Source organism: Chiloscyllium punctatum, chromosome 26 (genome assembly GCF_047496795.1).
Source record: "Chiloscyllium punctatum isolate Juve2018m chromosome 26, sChiPun1.3, whole genome shotgun sequence".
Taxonomy (NCBI): domain Eukaryota; kingdom Metazoa; phylum Chordata; class Chondrichthyes; order Orectolobiformes; family Hemiscylliidae; genus Chiloscyllium; species Chiloscyllium punctatum.
The window spans coordinates 3,059,361-3,085,619 of record NC_092764.1 but is presented as its reverse complement, the minus strand read 5'-3'; the positions used below and the strand labels follow the sequence as shown (position 1 = coordinate 3,085,619).

Here is a 26,259-nt window from a genome sequence, read left to right as displayed (position 1 = left end):
CCCATTACTTTTGTTATCTATATCCATGATTTGGATGAGAACATACAAGGCATGATTAATACGATTGCTGATGACACTAAAATAGGCAATATCATGAGTGAAGTTCTCAGAAATTGCAGCAGGACCTTGATCAGCTGGGAAAGTGGGCAGAGAAATGGCAAATGGAGATTAATATGGACAAGTGTGAGGTCTTGCATTTTGGAAAGTCAAATCAAGGTTGGAGTTTCACGGTGGGGCCTTACAGAGTGTAGTGGAACAGAGGGATCTTGGAGTTCAGGCTCACAGGTCTGTGAAAATGCAGTCACAGGAGACAGGGCAGTGAAGGTGACTTTTGGCACACTGGCCTTCATCAGTCAGGGTATCGAGTATAAAATTAGGGAAGCTATGTTGCAGTTGTATAGGACTTTCTTGAGACTGCACTTAGAGTACTGTGTTCAGTTTTGATTACCTTGCAATAGGAAGGATGCTAATAAACTGTAAGAATGCAGAAGAAATTTACAGGGATGTTGTCTGGACTCAAGTGACTGAGTTATAGGGAGAAGTTGGACAAGCTAGGACTTTTTTCTTTAGAGCACTGGAGACTGAGGGGGGCATCTCATAGAGGTGTATAAGATCTTGAGGCATGAATAGGGTGAATGCACTCAGCCATTTTCCCAGGGTTGGGAAATTGAGGACTAAAGGTCATCAGTTTATGGTGAGAGAGGAAAGAATCAAAGGGAACCTGAAGGGCAAATCTTTTTTTTACACGGAGGGTGGCATGCATATGGAATGAGCTGCCAGCTAAAGTGGTTGAGACAGGTACATTAACTACAGTTAAAAGCCATTTAGACAAATACATGGATAGAAAAGGATTAGAAGGATATGGGCCAAGTGCAGGGAAATGGAGTTAGCGTGATTGGACATTTTGGTCGGCATGGACAGTTTGGGCCAAAGGGCCTGTCTCCATACCGTAGGACTCCATGACTATATGACAACGAAGACTGCTAGTTGTTAGCCACAGCTCCATAGGGTTTCAATGACTACTCCATGCATTAGCTGAGACTGAGTGGAGTAAGTAGAACTGCAGCTGGGGCCAAAAGGCAATGCAAAATAGCTCATGCCCACCTGGTCTATCACTTCATTTTCCAGCAAAGATCACTGGAAAATAATCAGGACCTCTGGTCGACTGTACCCCTCCTGTCCCAGAGGCAGCGGAGCCCAGTTGCAGTGTTGCAACCAAACTGACCTGAACACAAGGGAGAACGAACACCTTGCTTCAGGCTGGCTTAGTCCCACGTGCCACAATGTGCATTGATCCATCAAAATATCAAGAGTCAAGGAATTTAATATTAATGACTGCAAGACATATCTTGCATAATAGTATCATAGAATAATAAAGCAAAATTGTGTTTAAGGTGTAGCTGCTGATGGTGACAATTGTTCTCTCATAGCCATCAAATGCTCGGGTTTCGCAAGTAAACATTTGTTAATCAGACATAAGGGTATTACAATGAAAGAACGAAAGATTTATTGTCACATATACCTAAGAAGATACAAGTGGGTTAAGACATATCACTGGTATTGCTAACCTGATGCAGATCAATTTCAAAACACTGCCCCCTTAAAAACTACAGGGCTTAGTGTCCAAAATCTCAAATGCCTGTTCTTACCTTGCTGGAGGTGGAGATCTTTGTTTTGGTTTCTCCTTCTCTCGTTCTCTGTCTTTTTGTGCTCTATCTTTTTCTTCTCGTTTTGCACGTTCTCTTTCCCACTCGTCTTTTCTCCGCTGTCGTTCTTTGTCACGTTCACGCTCTCGGTCCCGTTCTCTCTCACGTATCCTGTTTCCTCGTTCACGTTCTCGTTCTCTTTCCCTCTCACGCTGTTCCCTGTGTCTGTCTCGTTCTCTTTCTCGTTCTCTTTCACGTTCTCTTTCCCTCTCCCTTTCCTGGCATGGATAAGCAATTACAGTTTTTTCCATTATTATAACAACATTAATATTAGCAGACAAATATAATCCCAAAGAACGGTGGATGCTGGAAATCAAACAAAAACAGAAATTGTTCACAAAACCCAGCATCTGTAGAGAGTAACCAGAGTTAAAGCTTTGGGTCTAGAGACCCTTTTTCAGAACTAATTGCAGCTAGGAAAGCAAAAGAGAAAATGCTGGAAAATCTCAGCAGGTCTGGCAGCATCGGAGAGAAAAGAGCTGACGTTTAGAGTCTAACTAACCCTTTGTCAAAGCTGGTCGGAAAGGGTTGGTAAACTGAAGGTGGGGTGGGGGATGAGGGGAGTAAACGATAGATGAAGATGAAGCCCACAGAGAGAGCAATAGAACAACAGTTGGACAGACAAAGGAATGGGGGTCAAACGTGGTGCGTGAAAAACACAGGAGGTCAGGCAACATCCGAGAAGCAGGAAAATCAACATTTCGGGCATAAGTCCATTATCATCATCTTTCCTGATGAAGGGCTTATGCTGGAACTGTCGATCCTCCTGCCTGACCTGCTGTGTTTTCCCAGCACCACACTTTTGACTCTGATCTCCAGCATTTGCAGTCCTCACTTTCTCCTAGACAAAGGAATGGATAAAGTTCAGCTTGGGGTAATCAATTGCTGCTAATTGGGACAATTAGCAGCTGACAATGGGATGGTTGTGACTGTAGCCCATGTGATGACAAGGCATGGTGTATGGGGGTTGGGATAAGGATATCGAATAAAATGTTCGAGATTTGAGTTCCGAAAGCTGCAGAGTCCCCAGACAGAAAAGTGACACTCTTCTTCCAGTTTGCATTAGCTTTGCTAGAGCAATGTAGTAATGGTGAGACAGAGATGTTGGCCAGGAAACAGAGTGATGTGTTGAAGTGACAGGCAACAGGAAGCTCTGGGTCATTGTTGTGGCCAGAACGTAGGTGTTCTACAAAACTGTTGCCCAGTCTGCACTTTGCCTCCCCAGTGTAGAGGAGACCACATTGTGAACAGTTGAGAGATATATTTTGGGGACTTGGATAGTGAAGAGGGGCTAAGTAAATGGGCAGGTGTTACACTAGAGGGAACAGTCCCTGCAGAAGGCTGACAGGGGAGGGAAGGGGAATGTATGTCTGGTGGTGGCACCCTGTTGGAGGTTGCAGAAATGACAGCCAACTATCCTTTGGATATGATACTGATGAGATGGTAAGTGAGGGACGGGGGGACTGTATCACTGTTGTGGGAAGAAAGAAAAAGGATGAAGACTGAAGTGCAAGAGATGGGTCAGACAGGGATGGAGGCCTTGTCAACATAGTGCTGGGAATCCTCGGTTGAGGAAGAAGTGGACATTTAGGAATCCCCTTCATAGAGGCTGGCATCATTGGAACAAATGTGACAGAAATGGAGAAATTGAGAGAATGGAAGAGATTCCAATGAAGCAGGGTATGAGGATATATCGTCAAAATAACTGTGACAGTCAGTGGATTAGTAGTGGATTTTGGTGGGTCAGCCTATCCCCAGAAATAGAAAAAGAGTTGTCAAGGAAGAGAAGGGAGGAGTCAGAGTGGAAATTGGAAGCAAAATAGGTAAACTTTTCCAAACCTGGATGAGATTTGTATATCGGGGCAGCACAGTGGTTCAGTGGTTAGCACTGCTGCCTCACAGTGCCAGGGATCCAGGTTCAATTTCAACCTCAGGTGATTGTTTGTGTGGAGATTGCATTCTCCCAGTGTCTGCGGGGGTTTCCTCTGGGTATTCCGGTTTCCTCCCACAGCACAAAGATGTGCAGGCTAGGTGGATTATCCTTGCGGAATGAAAGGTCCCAGAGATAGGATCAGGGATGGGTTTGGATGGGATGCTCTTCGGAGGGGCAGTATGGACTTGGTGGACTGAATGGCCTCTTCCCACACTGTAGGGATTCTATGATTCTACAAGCGAGGGAAGCATTACTGACGATGTCAGTGGGGCCCATAGTGGGACTGCAGCAAGGAAATGTCTATGTACCCCACATTACTGGGGTGGCCCAAGGGTCTCCAAAATGTCCACCTTTTTGCTCAAGCTAGGATTCCCCACCACCATGGCTGACAGGGCCCTCACCCCTTCTTTTTCCTCCCACACAGTAGTAGGATCTCTATGGTCTTCACATTATATTCCACCAGCATTCATATCCAGAGAATCATTTACTGCCTTCTCCACCACCTCCTGTGGGATGACACATATTTCTCTTCATTGTCGTCAGTCTTCCACAGGGACTATTCCCTCAAGGTCTCTTCAGTCCTCTCCTCCTCCATTCCCAACACCTTCCCACACACCCCATGTGATAGAATAAGGTGCAATACCCACTCATTTACATCTTCCCTTTTCACTATCAGAGGTTGCACATCCCTTCCAGGTGAACTTTTTCATGCAGAGGATGGTACGTGAATAGAATGAGCTGCCAAAGGAAGTGGTGGAGGCTGGTACAATTGCAACATTTAAAAGGCATCTGGATGGGTAGATGACTAGGAATGGGCCAGATGCTGGCAGGTGGGACTAGATTGGGTCAGGATATCCAGTTCGCATGGACGAGTTAGACCGTAGGGTCTGTCTCCGTGCTGTACATTTCTATTAAGTCAGAAATGTGGTGTAGTGGCAATGTCACGTGACTAGTAACCTTAATGCTCTGGGAATGTAGGCTCAAATCCCAGAAGCAGCAGATTGTGAAACTTCAAGTGATTGGCACAGTGGTTAGCACTACTGCCTCACAGCGCCAAAGACCCGGGTTCAATTCCCTCCTCAGGCAACTGTATGGAGTTTGCACATTCTCTCCAAGTCTGCATGGGTTTCCTCCCACAATCCAAAAATGTGAAGGTTAGGTGAATTGGCCATGCTAAATTGCCCATAGTGTTAGGTGAAGGGGTAAATATAGGGGATAGGGCTGGGTGGGTTGCTCTTCGCAGGGTTGGTGTGGACTTGTTGGGCTAAAGGGTCAGTTTTCACACTGTAGATAATCTCATCTAATCTAAATGATTTTAAGCAGCGATTTGGCTGCACTTCAATCAATCTAGTCTACTATATTCACGGCTCACGATGTGCTTTCCTCTCCAGTGTGTAGACGAAGTGCAGACTGGGCTACCAGTTTGCAGCACACCTATGTTCTATCTGCAAAAATGACCTTTAGATTCCTTCTGCTTATCAATTCAACACACTGTGTTCCCTGCCCAACATCTGCACTCTGGCTTAGCTGTAGTGCTCCAGCAAAGCTCACTGCAAGCTGGAAGAACAGTATCTCACTTTCCACTTGGGGACACTGCAATCTTCAGAACTCAACATGTAGTTCAATAATTTTAGGGCCTTAGCATTTTCCCCCATGCCCTTCGCCCAGCCTTATTAACACATGGGGCTGCAAACACAACCATCCCAATGTCAACAAAACAGAACAAAATAGACAGGCACAGGTTCAACTCTCAGTCAGCACTGAGTGCATTTATTTTAACTGAGTTAGCTGATAGGAGGTGGATTATTGAGTGGAGAAAAAGATCATGCACCTGACCACTGCTGGAGTATGGTCATCATACAAAGTCAGAATTAAATCGATCAGCATTGCCAAGGTCATGGATTTCTCGCTGTGAAAGCCTTTAGCATTAAGATGGAACAGTACAGGAAAGGAAAGTGAAATTGGCAACTTCCAAAATATATCAACTTGCATTTGTCCGGATTGAACTCCATCTGCCATTTCTCTGCCCAATTCTCCAATCGATCTATAGTCTGTTGTATTCTCCAACAGTCTCGCTACTCCATCAATCTTAGTGTCATCTGCAAACTTGCTAATGAGGCAACCTACATTTTTCCCCAAATCATTTATCTATATCACAAAAAACAGCGGTGGAACATCACTGGTCACAGGTCTCCATTTTGAGAAGCTCCCTTTCACTGCTACTCTGTCTCCTGCTGTCCAACCAGTTCTCTATCCATCTAGCTGGAACACCCTGGACCCCATGCAACTTCATTTTCTTCATCAGCCCACCATGGGGAACCTTAATCAAACGCCTTACTAAATAAAGTCCATATATATGACATCTACATCCCTTCCCTCATCAATCAACTTTGTCACCTCTTCAAAGAAATCTAATAGGTTTGTATGACATGATCTTCCCTGCACAAAACCATGCTGCCTATCACTGATAAGCTCATTTTCTTCCAAATGGGTACATATCCTATCCCTTAGTATTTTCTCCAGTAGCTTCCCTACCACAGACATCAGGCTCATAGGTCTAGGGACTAGGTCAGCTTGGGATGGCTGGTCAGCATGGATGAGTTGGACCGAAGGGTCTGTTTCTGTGCTCTGTGACTCTATGATTCTAGAGTGAGGTATCATAGTTTTATGATGACGGATAGCAGATTTAAAACAGATGAGTAGAAATGAATTCTCTCAAAGGGTCATGCATCTGTGGAATTCACCACCCCAGAGTGCCATGGATACCACAACACTGACTGAATTTAATATGGACAGAAGCAGATTTTTAATCAGTATTGGGTTGAAGAGTTGTGGAGAGCGAGTAGGAAAGTGCAATTGAAGTTGCACTGAAATTAGCCATGATCACATTAAACAACAGAGCAGTCACCAAGGGGTGAATTGTCGACACCTGCTCCTACTAGTTATGTTCGCCGAGCTGGCAAGTTGATTTGCTGACGTTTCATCTCCTACCTAGGTGACATCTTCAGTGCTTTGGAGCCTCCTCTGAAACGCTGCTGTACTGTGTCTTCTGGAATTTATGTGGTTCCATTCCTGCTGTTTCTGGTGGCTGGTTCCAGTTGCTCGTTGTAGTGGCCGGTATATTGGGTCTAGGTCAATGTGCTTGTTGATGGGGTCCATGGACGCGTGCCATGCTTCTTGAAATTTGCTGGTTGTCCTATGTTTATCTTTTCCTATGATTGTTGGGTTGTCCCAGTCGAATTTGTGGTTCTTGTCAGGTGTGTGTATGGCTACTAGGAACAGCTGGTCGTGGTGTTTCGTGGCTGCGGATTGCTAGTTGTCTGCCTGTGTGCCCTAATTAGTTTCATGCAGTTTTTGCATGGAATCATGTAAATTATGTTTGTCTTGCACAGGATGGGTATAGTCTTTTGTCCTGGTGAGTTGGTGTCTGAGCGCGCCTGTCAGTTTATGGGCTGTCATCGATCCCAGAGAAGTCTGGCAGTCAGTTCTGAGCTAGTTGTTTATATAAGGTGGGGTGGCTAGTGAGTTCGGCCGTGGCATGTCCTTGTCGTATTGTTTGCCTATTTGGCATCTGGGGATGAAGTTGCAGGGATATCCGTTATTGGTGAATACTCTGTAGAGGTGGTGTTCTTCCCTTCATAGATCGGGGGAGCTACAGTGTGTTGTAGCCCTATTGAACAGGGTACGAATGCAGCTTCTCTTGTATGTGTGTTTAGGTGGTTGCTGTTGTAATTCAGGGTCTGGTTGGTGTGTGTAGCTTTCCTATATATGTTTGTGGTGCATGCACCATTCTGTGTTTTTTGTATCATCACATCCAGGAATGGGAGTTGATCATTGGTTTCTTCCTCTCTCTTAAATCTAATCCCTGTGAGTACGGTGTTGATAAACCGATGTGTAGTCTTGACTTCTGTTCTCGTAATGATAACAAGTGTTGTCAATGTATTTGATCCAGAGTTTAGGGTGGATTTGTGGTAGGGCTGTTTGTTTCAGCAGAAGTAGTGATGCAAAGGCTATGAACCCATAGGTGTTCCATTGATCTGTTCATATATTTGGTTGTTGAATGTGAAATGCGTTAAGCACAGGTCTAGTAGTTTGAGCATTTTTTTTATTCATTTGTGGAATGAGGGCGTCACTGACGAGGCCAGCATTTACTGCCACCCTAATTACCCAAAAGGCAATTAAGAGTCAACCACATTGCTGTGGGTCTGGAGTCACATGTAGGCCAGACCAGGTAAGGATGGCAAGTTTCCTTTCCTGAAGGACATTAGTGAACCAGTTGGATTTTTCCAACAATCTGCCATGGTGGAATTTGAACCCAGTCCAGAGAACATTATCTGGGCGTTTGGATTAACAGTCCAATGATAATACCACTAGGCCATCATCTCTCCATTAGTCATTGCTGATCGATCCCACGTCATGTTGCCTGCTCTCCCTGTTTAGGAGGTTGGCTATTGTTTTGTTACAGTTACAGTTTTGTCAATTGAAGTGAACAGTGCCATTACATCAAATGAGACCATTGCTTCGTCGTCGTCTATGTTTATGCTATTGATGCTGTCTAGGAATTTTTGTGATGATTGTGTGGAGTGTTTGGATCTGCTAATAAGATGTTTTCATTTGGCATTCCCAGGAGTGACACAATGGATCCAAGGTTTATGTACCTTCGATAATCCATAAACTCTTGGAGTGTTGTTGCTTTTCAGTTTCATCCTTTGAAGGTCAATCCTGGTTATTAGTCTGCTTTTTTGAAGGTTCTGTACTGTGTTGTCTATTCTATTGGTTAGCTGTGGCGTGGGGGTAGGGAGGTGTCGGTATCTGCAAGTAGTTTCTCTGCTTTCTAAATATATTCGGTCTTGACCATGATAACTACCATTCTGCCCTTGTCTGCTGGTAATTTGATTATGTTCTTGTCATTTTTGAGTATTTTTAGGCTTTTCCTCTCTTTGGTATTGAAGTTGTTCACTTGTCTTTTTTTTGTTAATAGAGGTACAATAGTTTGACTGTTTGCTGTGTCTCTTCGGTAAGCCTGTTAGTTCCGAGCATACATTCTAATGCAGTTAGGAAGTCCGTGGTTGTAGTTGAGTCCCTGGGCTAGTACGGCCTTCTCTGAGCCTGCAAGCTATCTGTTGGAGAGGTTCCTAACCCAGGTGTCTGGCATGTTGACTTTGCTGCTGCTCGTTGGCTTAGTTGTTTTGTCTTGCAGCGCTGTTCCCTTTCTGTACACGGTTCTGTTCTGTCTTATGGTGTTGGCCTGTTCCGCTACCGCGGTCCATTCCTGATTGGTTGTTTTTGAAATTAACGATTTTTGACACGCAATTCCTTGTCTGTACCTGTGTAATCTGTTGTGTGTGTCCGTAATCACACCCTGCATCATCCTGAAACCATTTTGTCTGACTTTATTTTATAAGAGCATAAGAACATAAGTACTTAAGTGGAAATCAGGAGATGATTAAATGGCAGAAATTATAGTAAGCATGAGTTAATATGAGGCAAATTGATGGATTAAAAAAAATGAGACATATAGACACAGTGAGAGAATGGCTAAACATCTGGGGAACAAATTTAACTAAAACAGGAAAGATTAACAAAGCAAAAGCAAGCTCCAACAACCCCACACCCTAATAATAAAAGAAAGCAGTTTGACAACAAGGAGGCAAACCATTCCCTCTGTATGTGCGCGCCATCCACCATTTTTCAAATTCCTAATTTAGTGCTGTTTAATATCCTACAGTTAGGAAAAAAGGTTTCTTTGCTCATGTTGGCCCACCAATGTTATGCAAAAATGCTGCCTTTAAAAGTAGTTTAGTCTGAATAGTTTCATTCATTCAAGTTATGTTTATGCATGAAAAATGTGGAATTATTCAGCCTGACGTCGGTGGTGGGAAAGTTGCTGGAGAAGGTACTGAGGGATAGGATCTATTTATATTTAGAAAAGAATGGACTTATCAGTGATAGGCAACATGGTTTGTGCAGGGGAGATCGTGCCGTACCAACTTAATGGAGTTATTTGAGGAAGTGACCAAGTTGATAGATGAAGGAAGGGCTGTCGATGTCATATACATGGACTTTAGTAAGGCATTTGATAAGGTTCCCCATGGTAGACTAATGGAGAAGATGAAGTCATAGGGTGTTCTAGCTAGGTGGATAAAGAACTGGTTGAGCAACAGAAGACAGACAGTAGTAGTTGAAGAGAGTTTCTCGAAATGGAGAAAGATAACCAGTGGTATTCCACACGGGTCAGTGTTGGGGCCACTGTTGTTTGTAATATATATAAGTGATCTGGAAGAGGGCACTGTTGGTATGATCAGCAAGTTTGCAGATGACACGAAGATTGGTGGAGTAGCAGAAAGCAAAAGGGACTGTCAGAGAATACAGAAGGATATAGATAGACTGGAGAGTTGGGTGGAAAAGTGGCAGATGGTTTTCAATCCAGACAAATGTGAGGTGATGCATTTAGGTAAGACTAATTCTAAAGTGAGTTATACAATGAACGGAAGAGCCTTGGGAAAAGTTGATGGGCAGAGAGATCTGGGCGTGCAGGTCCATTGTACCCTGAAGGTTGCTGCACAGGTGGATAGAGTGGTCAAGAAGGCATATAGTATACTTGCTTGGAGGGCCGAAGGGCCTGTTCCTGGGCTGTAAATTTTCTTTGTTTCTTTGTTCTTTATTCAATAGCTTGCATGAAGCAATGTCAATAACATGACAAAAAGAGAAGTTAACATTAAAAGTTTTGAATCGACAATTTCAGTTGTGCAGTGTAAATGGCAAGATTGTGTCCAGAATAATGATTCCTGTAGATTGAAAGGTAACAAATGTCACTCCGCTATTAAAGTAGAGAGCAGGAGAGAAAACAGGGAACTGCAACTGGCAGATTAGCCATGATCATACTGTATGTTGGAGCAGGTTGTGAGTGCCAAATGGCCTACTCTCTGCCTTTTCTCTATGTTTCTGAGTGGAGTTTGCCATGAACAAGAGATTACCATCAGGTCACAAAAAGCTATTTGGCCTATCACACAAAATTAGTAATGTTGTGTATGTATTTCAGTACTAGCGTGACAAGAGGTATATAGGTCATTTGCCCCAAAGACAATGACATTTCTATCAAATAGCCTGCTTGCCAAAAAAAATCACTCTTCTCTCATACAGTGTGAATGTTGTTTTCTCTTTACTTTGGTATTTCTTGCAATTTGTCCTGATAAGTACAAGACAAAAAAAATTGACAAAATTTTTATTTTATTTCTCAAAATGCTTACTCTGTAATGATAGTCTGCTTCTGTCCATTGTACTCTGAAGTTCTCGTATTGCCCTCCACGCCAGTACCGTTCAACTTCAGGTTCGTAGTAGGGAGTTATATAGGGGTCAGGCCTAAGGGTCAAGGAAAAAAGGGGTCAAGCTTGTATACTCCAGTTTCCATTCTATCATGAATACCACAGGAGTGGTTATAAATGTAATTATAGCGAGGCAAATATGTTTGCTCTATTGTTACATGCAAGTGCCTACCGATGACACTTTGCACATCGGACTAGCCAATGAATTCTAGCAGCCAGATACTGCGAGGTACAATAAAGGCTCAATTCCATCTTCATACAAATACTTTCTTATTTGGCAAGGTGTGGTAGTTGGATAACAAGCAGGGATGGGAATTCTGGCTGATAATTTCAAACTTATTTTCCCATCACCACTAACTTATATGAAACAACAACAGTTCCATTTCATTCACTGAGTTGCAAAGAATACTGCTCTACTGTAATTTTTAAATGGTAGTTGTCAGTGGAGGCTGAGTCAGAACATGACTTCAATGTGACTAGATCATGATAAAAACAGAAGTTGCTGGAAAAGCTTAGCAGGTCTGGCAAATCAGAATACCGTTCATAGGACAGATCGATAGACCTGAAATATTAACTCTGATTTCTCTTCATAGATGCTGCCAGACCTGCTGAGCTTTTTCAGGAACTTCTGCTTTTGTTTCTGATTTACAGCATCTGCATTTCTTTTGGTTTATATTTCGATCATGACAAGGTTGGGGGAACAGCTACCAACTGTTGAAACTGAAACTCATTTCATTGGAGGAGAAAGTGAGGACTGCAGATGCTGCAGATCAGAGCTGAAAATGCGCAGCTGGTCAGGCAGCATCCAAGGAACAGGAGAATCGACGTTTCGGGCATCAGCCCTTCTTCAGGAATTCCTGAAGGGCTGATGCCCGAAACGTCGATTCTCCTGTTCCTTGGATGCTGCCTGACCTGCTGCGCTTTTCCAGCAACACATTTTCAACTCATTTCATTGTTACAGCTCATATCCAAACATTATTTTTATTCATATGAGACGTCTGTATCTCTGACTAGGCTTGCATTTATTGCTCACAGGGCAGTTAAGAGTCAACCACGTTGGTGTGGATCTGGAGTCACATGTAGGCCAGACCAGGTAAGGATGGAAGATTCTTTCACTAAAGGATATTAGTGAACCAGATGGTTCACCAGTAAAACTCAGTATGTTTGGGTTATCTTTATTAAAAGACTCCATTAAGGGAGACTGTTGCAGACACACACGGTCTTTTGCTTTTGTGTGAGCGTGCTTGATGGCCATGGCTTAGAAAGATCATTAATTTCTGAAGAATCAAGGATGATAGTGATTTGCAAAAAGCATATGACATTTACTTGTGATTCAGATCGTGTTTTTAAGCAGAAGGGCTGGAAGGATCTGGCTATGTGAACAAAAATAGAACTTTATAATCAAGATTGAAATAAGCACACCTGTCAAACCAATACTGACATCCACTTTCAAATCAATGTCACTAATACTGACACTTTGACCGTGAAACTGGGCAGAAGGGAGATCAAGCTCTGCATGACCATTCGCTAATACAACTCCAACATTTTCGGATTAAAAGTAACTGAGGGGGTAAGAGAATAAAAGGAATCATCTTACTTAAAAGGAGATCATTAGGGATAGGCTGGTGCTTAAAACCATATGCCAGTTGTTAAAGATGTTTGTTCTTTAGTTACTCATAGACGTGAACATTAATTGCCCATTTGATATCATCGAGTGATTTGCTAAGCCAGCATTGGGAAGTGAAACATGTTACAGGTAAGATATTAGCATGGATAGAGGATTGTTTAACTAGTAGAAAGCAAAAGTGGGGATAAATGGGTGTTTTTCTGGCTGATGAACAGTGGCTAACTGTGTGCCTCAGGACTTAGTGATGGGACCACAATTCTTGACAATTTCCATAGATAGTTCAGAATTGGGGTCCGAGTGAGGTGTGTCAAAGTTTGCAGATGACACTAGAATGAGAGAGATATACGTAGGCTAAGTGACTGGACAAGGATTTGACAGGTAGAATACAATGTTGATAAATGTGAGTTCATTCATTTTGGTCGGAATAATAGCAAAATGGACTAATTTTTAAATGGTGACAAATTGCAGCTTGTTGCTGTTCAAAGAGACCCGGGTGTCCTTGTGAACAAATCACAAAGTTGATTTGCAGTGCAGACGGTAATTGAGGTAAACGGAATATTGTACTTCATTGCTAGAGGGACGGAGTTTAAAATTAGGGAGGTTATGCCTGTATACCTGGAGTACTGTGTACAGTTTGGTCTCCTTGAGAAAGGATCGTCTGACACTGGAGGGATTGCAGAGGATGTTCACTACGTTGATTTTCGAATTGAGAGGGTTGGCTTATGAGGAGAGATTATAGGATTATACTCATTGGAATTTAGAAGGATGAGCAGGCATCTTACAGGAACATAAAATTATGAAGGGAATACATAAGATAGAAGCAGGGAGCGTGGGAAACTAGAATGGGGGCATAGTCTCAAAGGAGCAGATCCACGACTGAATTGAGGAAGAACTTCTTCAGTCAAAAACTTGAGAATCTGTGGGACTCCCTGCTAAGGACTTGAGGCTAGCTTGTTGACTGTTTTTAAGGCAATGGAAATAGATTTTTGAAACGTAAAGAAATTAAGGGTTATGGTGAATGGGCGGGTTAGTGGAGCTGAGTCCATGAAAACACCAACCATGATCTTTTTGATTCATGAAGCAAGCTAGACAGGCCAGATGGTGCACTCCCGCTTGTACTTATTTTCTAATGTAACCACATTGCTATGGATCTGGAGTAACACATGGGTCAGTTTGCCTTCCTGACAGGAATTAGATCGGATTTTATGGCAATCTTAAAGCCACCATTACTGAAACTAGATTTTGGTTTCCCATTTATTTAAAACATTGCAAGTCCCCAATTACTGTGTTGGGTTTTGAACTTGCATCCCTATGCCATATCTCTCCTCATAAGCCAACCCTCTCAATTCAAAAATCAACATAGTGAACATCCTCTGCAATCCCTCCAGTGCCAGTCCATCCTTTCTCAAGGAGACCAAAACTGTACACTGTACTCCAGGTATGACCTCATTTGCACTGTATACAGCTGTAGCATACCCTCCCTAATTTTAAACTCCGCCCCCTAGCAATGATGTACATTGTTTACAAGTCTCAGAACATAACCACTAAGCGACACCTCATTTGGAGCTTTCTTATAATCTAACATTCTGTGGGCCATGCGCACCACTGACTATGATCTATGTTCTCTCAGCTGCGCTGGAGGCAGTTGTGAGCCATATTCTTGAATCACTGTAGTTAATGGTATTGGAACACCTACAGTGCTGTTCATGAGGGAGTTCTAATATCTTGAACCAGTGTTCGCAAAAAAGAAATGATATAGTTTCACGTCACGAGGGTATGGGGCTTAAAGGATAACTGACAGCATGTGCATGCTGTCCTCATCCTTCTCAATGTAGGTTTCGCAAGTTAAGAAAGTACTGTTGAAGAAGCCTTGCTGAGCTGCTGTAGTGCATCTTGAATGTTATATACTGTTTACCAGTGATGGAGGGAATTTAAGATCGTGAATGAGAGTGCCAATTCCAATGTGTAGTTCCAGTGGTATTAAACATCTTGAGTTTTGCTGAAGCTGCATGTAACCAGATAATTGGAAATTACACATTTGTGCTCAATATAAACAAGTTAGACTTGAACCAGGAAAGTTGATGAGTAAGTTCACAAATTATATAGAATTGGTGGGTGGTAAATAGTGAGGATAGCCTTAAGATTATGAAGATATGAATGGGCTGGTCAATTGTAAATGGAATTCCGTGGCCTAGAGGCCGAGGTGAAGGGGGGATGGTCCCCATGCCCGGAACAGAGCAGGGACAGTTGGACTGGCGACTGGTGCAGGTGGTCAGTGGTTTGAGGGCTCGGTCAGACGATGTGTGGAAGAACCCTACACTGATCTACTGCAGGCTCTTTATAGAAAGACTGAAATATTTATCTTTTTAAACTTTATTTTTTTATTTTTCTGACTTACACTATTAATCACTATGAGGTAAAGTAACATCTTGTTTTCTTTGTTCCTCTATTTGATATCTAAGATTTGTACCTAGGTAACCTGTACCCAAGACAGCGTCATGTGGGGGTGACATTATAAACTTTTCACTATACTCCAGTACTTGATAACACGTGACAATAAACCTAATTCTAAAGATAAGTGTGAGGTAATGCACTTAAGCAGCATAAACAACACAAGGAAACACATGAAGAACAATAGGTCTATCACAAATACACAAGAATCACGGCAATTTTGGTGTGTATGTCCACTGTTCCGTTAAGGTAGCAGGACAGATAGATAAAGTGGTTAAGAATGCATATGGGTTGCTTACCTTTATTAGCCAACGTATAGAGTTTAAGAACAGAAAGTTAACGCTGGAACTGTCAGAAAAGTTGGTTCAGCCATAGCTACAGTACGGTGTTCAGTTATGGATACCACATTACATAAGGGGTGTAATAGTACTGGAGGGATTATAGAGGAGATTTATCAGGATGTTGCTGGGCTTGAAGCAGAGGTGTTTGAGGGGATGGGACATGATTAAGATGTATAAAATCATGAGGGGTAGTCTTTTTAAGAAGGGCAAAGGGAAAAAACCAGGGGACAAGAGATCAGTTACAAATACAGATCAACTGAATCCTTCGAAATTTTCAATTATCAGAGAGAGAAGTCATGGATTCATTACAGGTATGTCATGCCCGACAAACCCCTCAGAATTTTTTTGAAGAGGTGACTAAGGTAGTGGACAGGGGAATGTATATGGATGTTTATTATATGGACTTGCAGAGCACTTTTGATAAAATCCCACATAAGGGACTGTTAACTAAGAAAGCAGCCCATGGAAGTGAGGGCAAATTACTAAAATGGCTTGGAAATTGCTTCAGTGGCAAGCAACAGAACGTAGGGATATTGGGTAAGTACTCAAATTGGCAAAATGAGACATTGGTGTCCACAACGAATTATTCAGATTACTTACGATTGACTTAGAAAATAGCATAGAAAGTCATATATGAAAGAGACCTGGGGATTCAGGTGCATAGACCTTTAAAGTACTACAAAGAGGTGCAAAGATTAATCAAGGCAGCTAATGGAATATTGACTTTATAGCTAGAGGACCGGAATATAATGAAATAGGAGTTATGCTGCAGTTATACAAAACTCTTGTTAGACCTCACTTGGAATACTGTGAATTGATCTGGGCATCACACCTTCGGAAGGATATACTGGCCTTGGAAAGCCTACAATGTAGGTTTACAACAATGATACTGGGGCTTCAGAGATTAAATTATGGGGAAGATAACACAAATTAGGCCTACTTTCTCTCCAATTCATAAAATTAAGGGGTGATCTGATCGAAGTCTTCATGATAACAACAGGAAAAGACAGGGTAGTTAAAGCTAAACTATTTCCACTGGTTGGACATTCCAGATCTACGGGGCACAGTTTAAAAATCAGGGTCAGACTGTTTAGGACAGATGTTAGGAAACACTTTTGCTCAGAAAGGGTGATCAAGGTTTGGACCTCTCTTCCACAAAAGGTAATTGATGCTGGATCAGATGGCAACTTTAAATCAAAGTTAGATAAATGTTTACAGCAAGGGAATTAAAGGATACAGGCTGAAGGCAGGTATGGAGCTAGGCCACAAATTAGCCATCTCACTTAAGGGTGGAGCAGGGTCAAGTCATGCTCCTAGACAAAGAAGGACATTTCCCCCTTGGTAGAGAGATCAATGACTGGGGTGCATTAATTTACAATAAGGAGCAGGTGGTTTAAACAGGATGAGAGGAAAGATTTTTTTCACTTGAAGTGGTGGGAATCCGGAACATACTGCTGGTAAGGGTGATAGAGGCAGAAACCCTGATAACATATAAGTAGTATTTACACATACTCTTGCAATACCAAAATGTACAAGACTTTGGGCTATGGGCTGAAAAATGGATTTAGAATAGTTAGGCGATTGCTTTTGAACAGAGCAGACTTGATGGACTGAAGATCTTTTGTGCCATAAATCTCTATTACTATATACACCTGGCGTGTACCTTGTAGATACTAGAAAACCTTTGCGGCAGCCAGGAGGTAGACATTATGTATCCGTAATTCATAGCCTTTGCTTTGATCTTGTAGCCACAGAATTTTCTTAAAAAAAACATATATACATTTCAAGAAGTCAGCTGTGTGATAGAATGCTCTCCCACCTTCTCCAGATGAATGCGACTCGCAGAACATTCAAGAAGTCCAACAACGGCAAGATAAAGCAGCCCACCTGATTGGCATGCCATCCACCATATTCAATATTCACCTCTTTCCAACACTACTGTAATGCCAAGAGGATACATTGCACCAACATACCCATGCTCCTATAACAACACCTTCCTAACCAGCGACCCCTATGACCTAGAAGGGGGTAGATGATTCACAGTAAGCCAGACACTCCAAACCTCATCATCCTGACTTGGAATTATATTGTAATTCCTTCATTGCCTGAGGTCAAAACCCTGGAACACTAACAGCACTATGGGAGTCCCCATACCATATGCTGCAGTGGTTTACAAAGGCTCTCCACCTTCTCCGAACTGACACTCCAGAACTACGTACACCTCTTGTCAAGGTGTTCCAGTGCAATTGCAACACCAGTACTTACCCAGCACTGCCCCCTCAAAATCCCTGCATTTTCCATGGCTAATCCACTTAGCCTGCACATCCCTGAACACTACGGGGCAATTTAGCATGGCCAATCTATCCAACCTGCATACCTTTGGACTGCAGGAGGAAACTGCAATGCCCAAACGAAATTTATGCAGATTCAGGGAGAACATTTACATTCCATAGTCACTCAAGGCTGAAATTGAACCCAAGTCCCTAGTGCTGTGTGGCAGCAGTACTAACCACAGTGCCACCATTTCACCCCATTCACAAAAAGGAAACAAATTCAACCTAGTCAATTACCAATGTAACAGCCTACTCTGAATCATCAGCAATGACTGAATGGGATTTCAATGGTGCGATGAAGCAGCATTTTCAAAAGGGATAACATGCACACTGATATTCAGTTTGCGTTGCACAATCCTGACCTCATCACATCCTTGGTCTAGACGTACACAAGAGAGCTGATCTCCAGACAGGAAGTGAGTGTGACTGCCCTTAACAACAAGTATCATTTGATAGCATATAGTATCAAGAAGCCTGAGAAAACTGCCCACTCTTTGAAGTCATACTTAGCACAAACAGAAGATGGTTGTGGTTTTTGGAGGTCAGTCCTCTCAACTTCAGGAAATCTCGAAATCCTTAAGATGGTGTGCTAGACCCAATCATCTTCAGCTGGTTCATCAATGACCTTCCTCTCAGAAGGTCAGAAGTGGGGGTGTTTGCTGCTGATTGCATAATATTTAGTCTCACTTGTGATTCCTCAGAACTAAAGCAGCCCATATCTAAATGCAGGCTTGACAAATACCAGACAACCACTATCTCCATGAAGAGATAATCTAATCATCACCCCAATGTCCAATTCTATTACCATCAGTGAAACACCAACACCAACCCTCCCAATCAACATCCTGGGGGGGGGGGGGGGGGGGGGGGGTTACCATTGACCAGAAACTGAATTGGAGAAGCCATACAAGTACTGTGGCTGCAACAAATGCCATAGGAATTCTGCAGAGACTATCTCATCGTCCTGTTCTCCCTTATTGCAGTTCTCCATGCACAAGGCATATACTAGAAGTGTCATGGAGTACTCTCCAACAACTAGTTTGACACCAGCCAGAATAAATGCAGCTTGCAGGGCTCATGTGGTGCAGTGGTAGTGTCCCGAATGAGGCATGGGCCTTGTGCCAAGTCCCTTCTGTGCCAGAGGTGTCAAAAATATCTCTGAACAGGTTAATGAGGAAACATCCAAAGCAGCCCACTTAATCGGTAACTCTTCTAACATATTCAAAATTTACTCCCTCCACCACCGATGCACTGTGCACCATTGACGAGATGCAATAATTCATCAAGACTTGTTCGACAGCACCTTCCAAACTTGTGACCTCTACTGCTTTGAAGGACAAGGGCAGATGCTTGAGAACACATTCATCTGCAAGTTCCTATCCAGACTAAACTTTATCCTTCATTCTCACTGGCTCAAAATCCTGAAACATCCTCCCTAACTGCACTGTCAATACACTTCAAAGAACTTTAGTGGTTCAAGAAAGCAGCTCACCACCATTTTCTCCAGGGCAATAGGAATGGACAATAAATGATGGCCTAACTAGCCACATTCATATTCCATGAACCAATAAACAAATCAATGATAGTTTTACAGAGTATCTCTCAATCAATTTGTTACTTGAATTGAAATTTTGCTAGCAGCTGTGGTGGGATTTGAATCACAGTCTCTACAGCATTACAGTCCCCAGGATTCCAAAGACTTTTATTGGACTCAAAAATGTTAATTCTTGCTTCTCTTTCCATAGATGCTGCCAAACCTGTTGAGTTTCTCCAGCATTTGCTGTTTTTTTTAATTTCAGACTTTCAGGATTCAAAGTGTTTTTCTTTTGTCTCCAGAGTATTAGTCTGAGTTACTGGTACTAATTAGCATTATTCTGGATTATTAACCCAGTGACAATAACACTACATGGTATCCCTTTGGGTACTCTTATTAAGTTTCTAATCAATAATGCTCCCTAGAATGCCAATGGTAGGGGTATCACTGGTGGTAATGACAATGAATATCAAGGCAAGGTGGTTACAAATCCATCTTGGTCAGGGCAGACAGTGACTTGTATTTAAGTGTCAAGTAACATTTGTGGCACATATCATCCAAGATACAAATGTCATTGAGGTTTTGCTATTTATGGCCAGTGATTACTTCAATGTGAGGAAATGCAGATGCAAATGAAGTTATCTAGAGGATGGGTTCTACCTATTTTCTAACCAAACTGTTTTGAGATGCTATTACTTCTCTGGAGCAGATGAGATTGGATCAGAGGTAGGGGACACTATCAAAGATAGTTCTAGAGTTCTCGAAACTATTTTCTAGTAGTCCAGAATTTAGCACTAACTGGGAGTCAAGCTTCGAAAACAAGCATCAGCAGTATGGGTGATTTTGCATCACTAAATGTTTAAGCTAATTAATGCTCTCCCAGTGACTGTTGCTAACTGCACAAACCCACCTCTCAGAACTCACTCAACATAAAAAAAGTTGAACTCTCCCCTCAAAGTACCGCCTTGGAAGATAATCAGATCACACTCCCACTCTGCATTCCACCTTCCCAAGATGTTAGTCTGAGCAAAACGTTTCCCTGACGCTTGGAAATTTTATATAGTTCATATTGAAGACGATCCCAAGGCAGACATCGATACTCATCAACAAACGGACAACTCAGAATGACTTTAACTTTGCTCCAACATTGCTGCACCACTCTGCCTCATGTATTCCTGATGAAGGGCTTTTGCCCGAAACATCGATTTTACTGCTCCTCGGATGCTGCCTTAACCTGCTGTGCTTTTCCAGCACCACTCTAATCTAGAATCTGGTTACCAGCATCTGCAGTCATTATTTTTACCTACTGTGCCTCATGTTCACAGGGAACCAATTCTTCCAGCCTTCTCTTCCCTTTGTTTCATTGAAACAAAAACAGGTATTAAAATTAGCAATGGTATTCATGCAAAGCTCCAACTCAGGCAGGGTGCACGGGCTTACCAGTAAATTTATAAATGAAAGAATTAACAACCGTAAAGAACACACTGAACAGTCCTTACCCGTAACTGATTGCCTCTCTGTACTCCAAGTCGCTGGTGCATTTGAAGGAAAGTACAAGAAGGGTTTATTTGGCTTGCCATTTTAAACTAATTCACGTTTCCAACAGAAGCTGAAGCCCAAAAAGTTAACAGCCTTTAAAAGCTATTAGTTTGAATGACTGTAACCAAATTCCATCCTCTATTTTTTCCAACTGAAACATCGAACAAGTTGGCACTTGTTTGTGACCAATAACTGAAAGCAGCATTTAAACCTACCTAACTCAACAAATGGATAAGTGCGCATCATAGAAACACCTCAATAAGCAAAACCTTCTTCCAAAAGCTCTCCAGAATAATATATTAGTTGTGCCATTAACATTTATGCCAAAATACTCAAAACAGAAGGATCACATTCAAAGTACCAACTTTAGAAATACTGCTGTCCATAATGCGAAAGGGAGCAATATTCAATCAAGTTTCTTTTGCATGAAAATATCATAAAGGTACTCTTGAGGTCTCATCCTGAAAAATTTGATTCTGTTGGAGGACTTTGGATACAGACGTATCTTGCTTACTAGCTTTCCCATTACAAACTTACTGGGAAAACAGGTGATGGGAAGATTGTATGCTGCATCAACACTCAATACAGAGTTGGAGGTCCCCTGACATATGAGAGGAGTGATGGTGGATGGAGTCAGCAGTGAGTACATTGAAGCGTGTTGAGCCAGAAGAATCAGAGGCAAATGCCAGTTCTGATCTGGTTCAGAAAGAAACACACATTTCTTATCAGAAAAAGAAACCTTGATTCAGTCATCAACTTTCACCCTCAGGGAGCATCAAGGATACTTGATTCAACCACCTCCATGGCTGCTGGGATTGCATAACTCAACACACATCAAGGAGAGATCTGCAGTCCTGTAGTTGGGCACAGCTTGGAAATACTCCAGATAGTGCACATAAACATGTAGCCAATTGATAAAATGAGGGCAGGAACAAAATTCAGCAACTATTTTAATGCATGAGAAGGTAGAATTACATTTTTTTTTCAATGAGAAAACTGAAGCTTCTGAACTCATTTAAATGACATGATAAATGGTGTTGGAACTAGCTAAAGCTGAGTGTCAATTGATCTGCACAATATTAAGTTAGTATAACATCTCCTTAACTTGATGCAATGTGCAGAATACTGACTGGTGCAAACTGGGATTTCTCCCAAGGAGGGAAATATTTTGCTGTCAGACACTGGAAAAATTTGGCAAACAGGAAGTAGATTAGGATTTGGTGCTGCTTCTGGCCAGCATCAAAATGCTAAACAGTTTATGCTGAGTTATCATTTACTGACTTGTTGCTCAACTGTGAGCGTTTCTGCAAATCACACAAATGCCCGTAATACTTTCCATTTGGTTAAGAAGAATTACGAAAGAGGTTTATCAAAGTGAAGTCATATCAATGACTGATGCTCCAACTGATGAAGTTACAGCCCCAGCCTATGCACTTTGGCAATCAGGTCTATCAAACACAGCTATCTTGTCCACTTATGTTTACACTGCTCACTCAATGAATTACAGTGTTTGAATTTTACACACTTAAAAGGACTGATCTTTGTGCAATTACTGTAGTTATGGATGAATCCCAAATCACAAAGTCAAGATACATTAGTATCAGCAATTTTGAGATATCTGGGTCACAGTTGCAATAGAGATGCAAATTTTACGTGTTCTCAGAGAAAGAGTCTTGCTGCCTGCATACAAAAGCACATTTTGAACACCTGTAACAGAATATAGCATCCACCTCAAATTTAGTCTCCTTCAGTCAATATTTTCGGAAAACAAAGATCCTAAATGAGCTATTAGTTCTGAGCCTAGCCAAGTGAGACAGCATGAGCAGATTATCAGAGGGCTAGATAGGGTGGACAAGTATGGTGACAGCAAGCACGAGGGGGCATAGCTTTAAATTGAGGGGTGATAGATATAGGACAGATGTCAGAGGTAGTTTCCTTACTCAGAGAGTGGTAAGGGTATGGGATGCTTTGCCTGCAACGGTAGTAGATTTGCCAACTTTAAGTACATTTAAGTCGTCACTGGACAGGCATATGGATGTACATGGAATAGTGTAGGTTAGATGGGCTTCCGATTGGTATGACAGGTCGGCGCAACATCAAGGGCTGAAGGGCCTGTACTGCACTGTAATGTTCTATGTTCGATTATGCTCGTTGTCCTGCTCATTAGCAAGATGGCACTACACATTGGTTTTGATCAACTACTGTCGGCACGGTGGCTCAGTGGTTAGCACTGCTGCCACACAGCGTCAGGGACTCAGGTTCGATTCTAACCACGGGCTGTCTGTGTGGAGTTTGCACATTCTCCCTGTGTCAGTGTGGGTTTCCTCCAGTTTCCTCCCACTGTCCAAAGATGTGCAGGTTAGGTGGCCATGCTAAATTGTCCACAGTGTTCAGGGATGTGTAGTCTAGGTGCATTAGTCAGGGGTAAATATAGGGTAGGTTACTCTTCGGATGGTTGGCATGGACTTTCGGGGCTGAAGGGCCACACTAGGGATTCTATGATTCTGTCAGTACGGAAACTAGCATCTGTGCCTTTTAATGCTCACCCTGGTTCTCTGATGTCTCTTGCAACACGATAATTCCAGTCCCGGTAAAAATCATTTTCCTTGTCAAAATCATCATCGCCAATGGTGACATTGAACCGTTTCTCCTCAAAGTCTGGTTCTTGTTCCTTCCTGATGGTGGCTTTTTTCAGCATCTAAAAGCAAAAGCATGAAAGACTGAGAACAAATCCAAACATCAATTCAGCAAATAATCAATTATCTTTGCTGCACTTCTCTCCTTACTTGCTATTCAAAACCAGGTATCACCTGGGCTCACTGCGACTATCAATAAAGAAGTAACCAGTAGCCTCATACATCACATTTGATGTTTTAAAAGTGATATGTTGAACTCCAGCTGAAATGATTTGAGTCAACTGATTCCAAAAAAGATGGAACAAGGAAAAGTCACTTGACCAAGCCAAACACATATGAAAATCTTCACTTAAAACTGTGGCTTAGTGAATAACATGCTCACCTAGGTCAAAAGGTTATAGTTTCAAATCAAACCCCTGACAATCATGTTCATCATTCAGGCAGACATTCCAGTGCACTACAGGGGATTCAGCGATGTGCACTGGGCAAGGCAACACTATCCTGGTAATAGGGTGGCAGACAAGTGCATGTTGGGCTGGGGGAAGGATTGACTACCTTTTGGTGAGAATAGTCAATTAGTGCTTGAAATTTGAAGCAAGTTACTGTTTACCTCTTTTGCATGTCGTAAGCCTCTTTCCCATGCACTCTCTGCTGGAGGTTCCAAGGGAATGGGTGGCATCAATTCATCAATCACTGGAGCACCCTGGTTCGGAAAGAGAGAATCCTTTGTGTAAACAATACTGTCACAGCTTAAACTTTATATAGAATCATATAATTGGAATCTTAATCCTCAGCAGCCACAGGCAGATACAGCAGGTCTCACAATAAAGTCTCCAAATAAAGGATATTGGCTGCCATCTACTGGTAGCGCTGGGTCTGCAGGTGGTAGCAATGCTGTGAACCTCAATTATTCCATACACAATAATTAAAAAACAACACATTCCTCATCAAGTAGCCACACACATTCACCTCAGAGGATGATGGCAGAGTGGCCATGTCAGTGTACTAGCAACCTAGAAACCAGGAAATGTTCAGGGAACTCATGTTCAAATCCAGGGCTTGGATTCATTACTTATGCTGACACTCTGATGTACCCAGGGAGTGTCTTTCCAGGTGATAAAGTGAACCTGGGCACTCTCAGGTGGACACATAAGGCCCAAAATGGACTGAAAGAAGAGAAGTCTCTTGACTCTTCCCAGCTCCCCTCATTCCAACATTACTGGATATGCTTTTAGCTGTAAGATACAGGTGAAGCAACAGACTATTCTGCCCTCTAGTCAGTAAGATCATTAAGGAGAGAAAGGGCAATAGGAATATATTCAAGAGGGAAACCAGGAGGGCAAAAGGGGGGGCATGAGATAGCCTTGGAAAATACGGTTAGGGAGTATCTAAATAGATTCTACTAATATGTTAAGGACAAAAGAGTAACTAGGGCGAGAATTGGGTCCCTTAAAGATCAACAAGGTCCTCTATCTGGAACCGAAGGAGATGGATAAAATACTAAAGGAATATTTTTGCATTAGTTTTTACTGTGGAGAAGGAAATAGAAGCTAGAGAACTTGGAGAAATAAACAGTGATAGCTTGTTAAGTGGCGAAATTACAGCGGTAGTGGTGCTGAACATGTTAAAACATATAAATCCCGGGGACCTGGTCAGATGTAGCATAGACCTTTGTGGGAAGCTCCGGAAGTGATTGATGGGCCCCTTGCTGAGATACTTGTATCATCAACAGCCATAGATGAGGTGCAGGAAGACTGGAAGTTGGCTAAGGTCGTGTCATTATTTAAGAAAGGTGGTAAGGAAAAGCCAGAGAAATATAGACCAGTGAGCCTGACATCAATTGAGGGTAAGTTGTGAGGGGAGACTCTAAGCGATAGGATTTACATGTAATGGGAAAGGCAAGCACTGAATAGGGATAGTCAACATGACTTTGTGCGTAGGAAATCATGTCTTACTAACCAGAATTATTTTTAAAAAGAGTGACAAAGAAGATTGAGGAAAGCAAAGCAAAGCAGTGGAAGAAGTCTTGGACTTCAGTAAGGTGTTCGACAAGCTTCCGCATGGTAGACTGTTTACCAAGGTTAGATCACATGGGACCCAAAGAGGGCTAGCTATTTGAAAACAAAATTGGCTTGAAGGTAGGAGACAGAGGGTGGTTGTGAAGGGTTGATTTCTGGACTGGAGGCCTGTAACCAGTGGTGTACACAAGGGTTGGTGCTGGCCCTACTGTTTTTTGTCATGTATACAAATGATTTGGTTGCGAAAGTAGGACATATGGTTAGAAAGTTTACAGATTACACCAAAATTGGTGGTTTAGTGGACAACAAAGAGGGTTATCTCAGAGTACAACAGGAACTTGATTACATGGGCCAAAGAGTAGCAGTTGGAGTTTAGCTTAGATGAATGTGAGGTGTTGCATTTTGGAAAAGCAAATCAGAGCAGGATGTATGCACTTAATGTAAGGTTCTGGGTATTGTTGCCAAACAAAGAGACCTTGAGGGTGTAGTTTCATAGTTGCTTGAAAGCAGAGTCTCAGGTAGACAGGGTAGAGAAGAGATCATCTGGTACACTTGCCTTTATTGGTCAGTGCATCGAGAATGGGCATTGGGCAGTCAAGTTGCAGCTGTACAGGACTTTGGTTACGCCAATTTTCAAATACTGCGCTCAATTCTGGTCTCCTTGCTACATGAAAGATGTTGTGAAATTTGAAAGGGTTCAGAAAATATTGACAAGGATATTGCCGGGGTTGGAGGGTTCAAGCTATAGGGAGAGGCTGAATAGGCTGGGGCTATTTTCCCTGGAGCATCAGAGGCTGAGGGGTGACCTTATAAAGG

At 42.4% G+C, this 26,259-nt stretch overlaps 1 protein-coding gene across 5 annotated transcripts in view; it reads right to left on the bottom strand.

The window, feature by feature from the left end:
- Positions 1-26,259, bottom strand: part of zc3h18 (zinc finger CCCH-type containing 18) — a 233,796-nt gene that overhangs the window by 145,397 nt on the left and 62,140 nt on the right. For all 5 annotated transcript variants that reach the window (XM_072595765.1, XM_072595768.1, XM_072595769.1 and 2 more), the window contains 4 exons: positions 24,036-24,128; positions 23,336-23,487; positions 10,890-11,001; positions 1,650-1,924 (listed from right to left, as the gene is read on the bottom strand). In XM_072595765.1, coding sequence (XP_072451866.1) covers positions 1,650-1,924; positions 10,890-11,001; positions 23,336-23,487; positions 24,036-24,128 — 632 coding nt within the window. The remainder of the gene's footprint in view (positions 1-1,649; positions 1,925-10,889; positions 11,002-23,335; positions 23,488-24,035; positions 24,129-26,259) is intronic.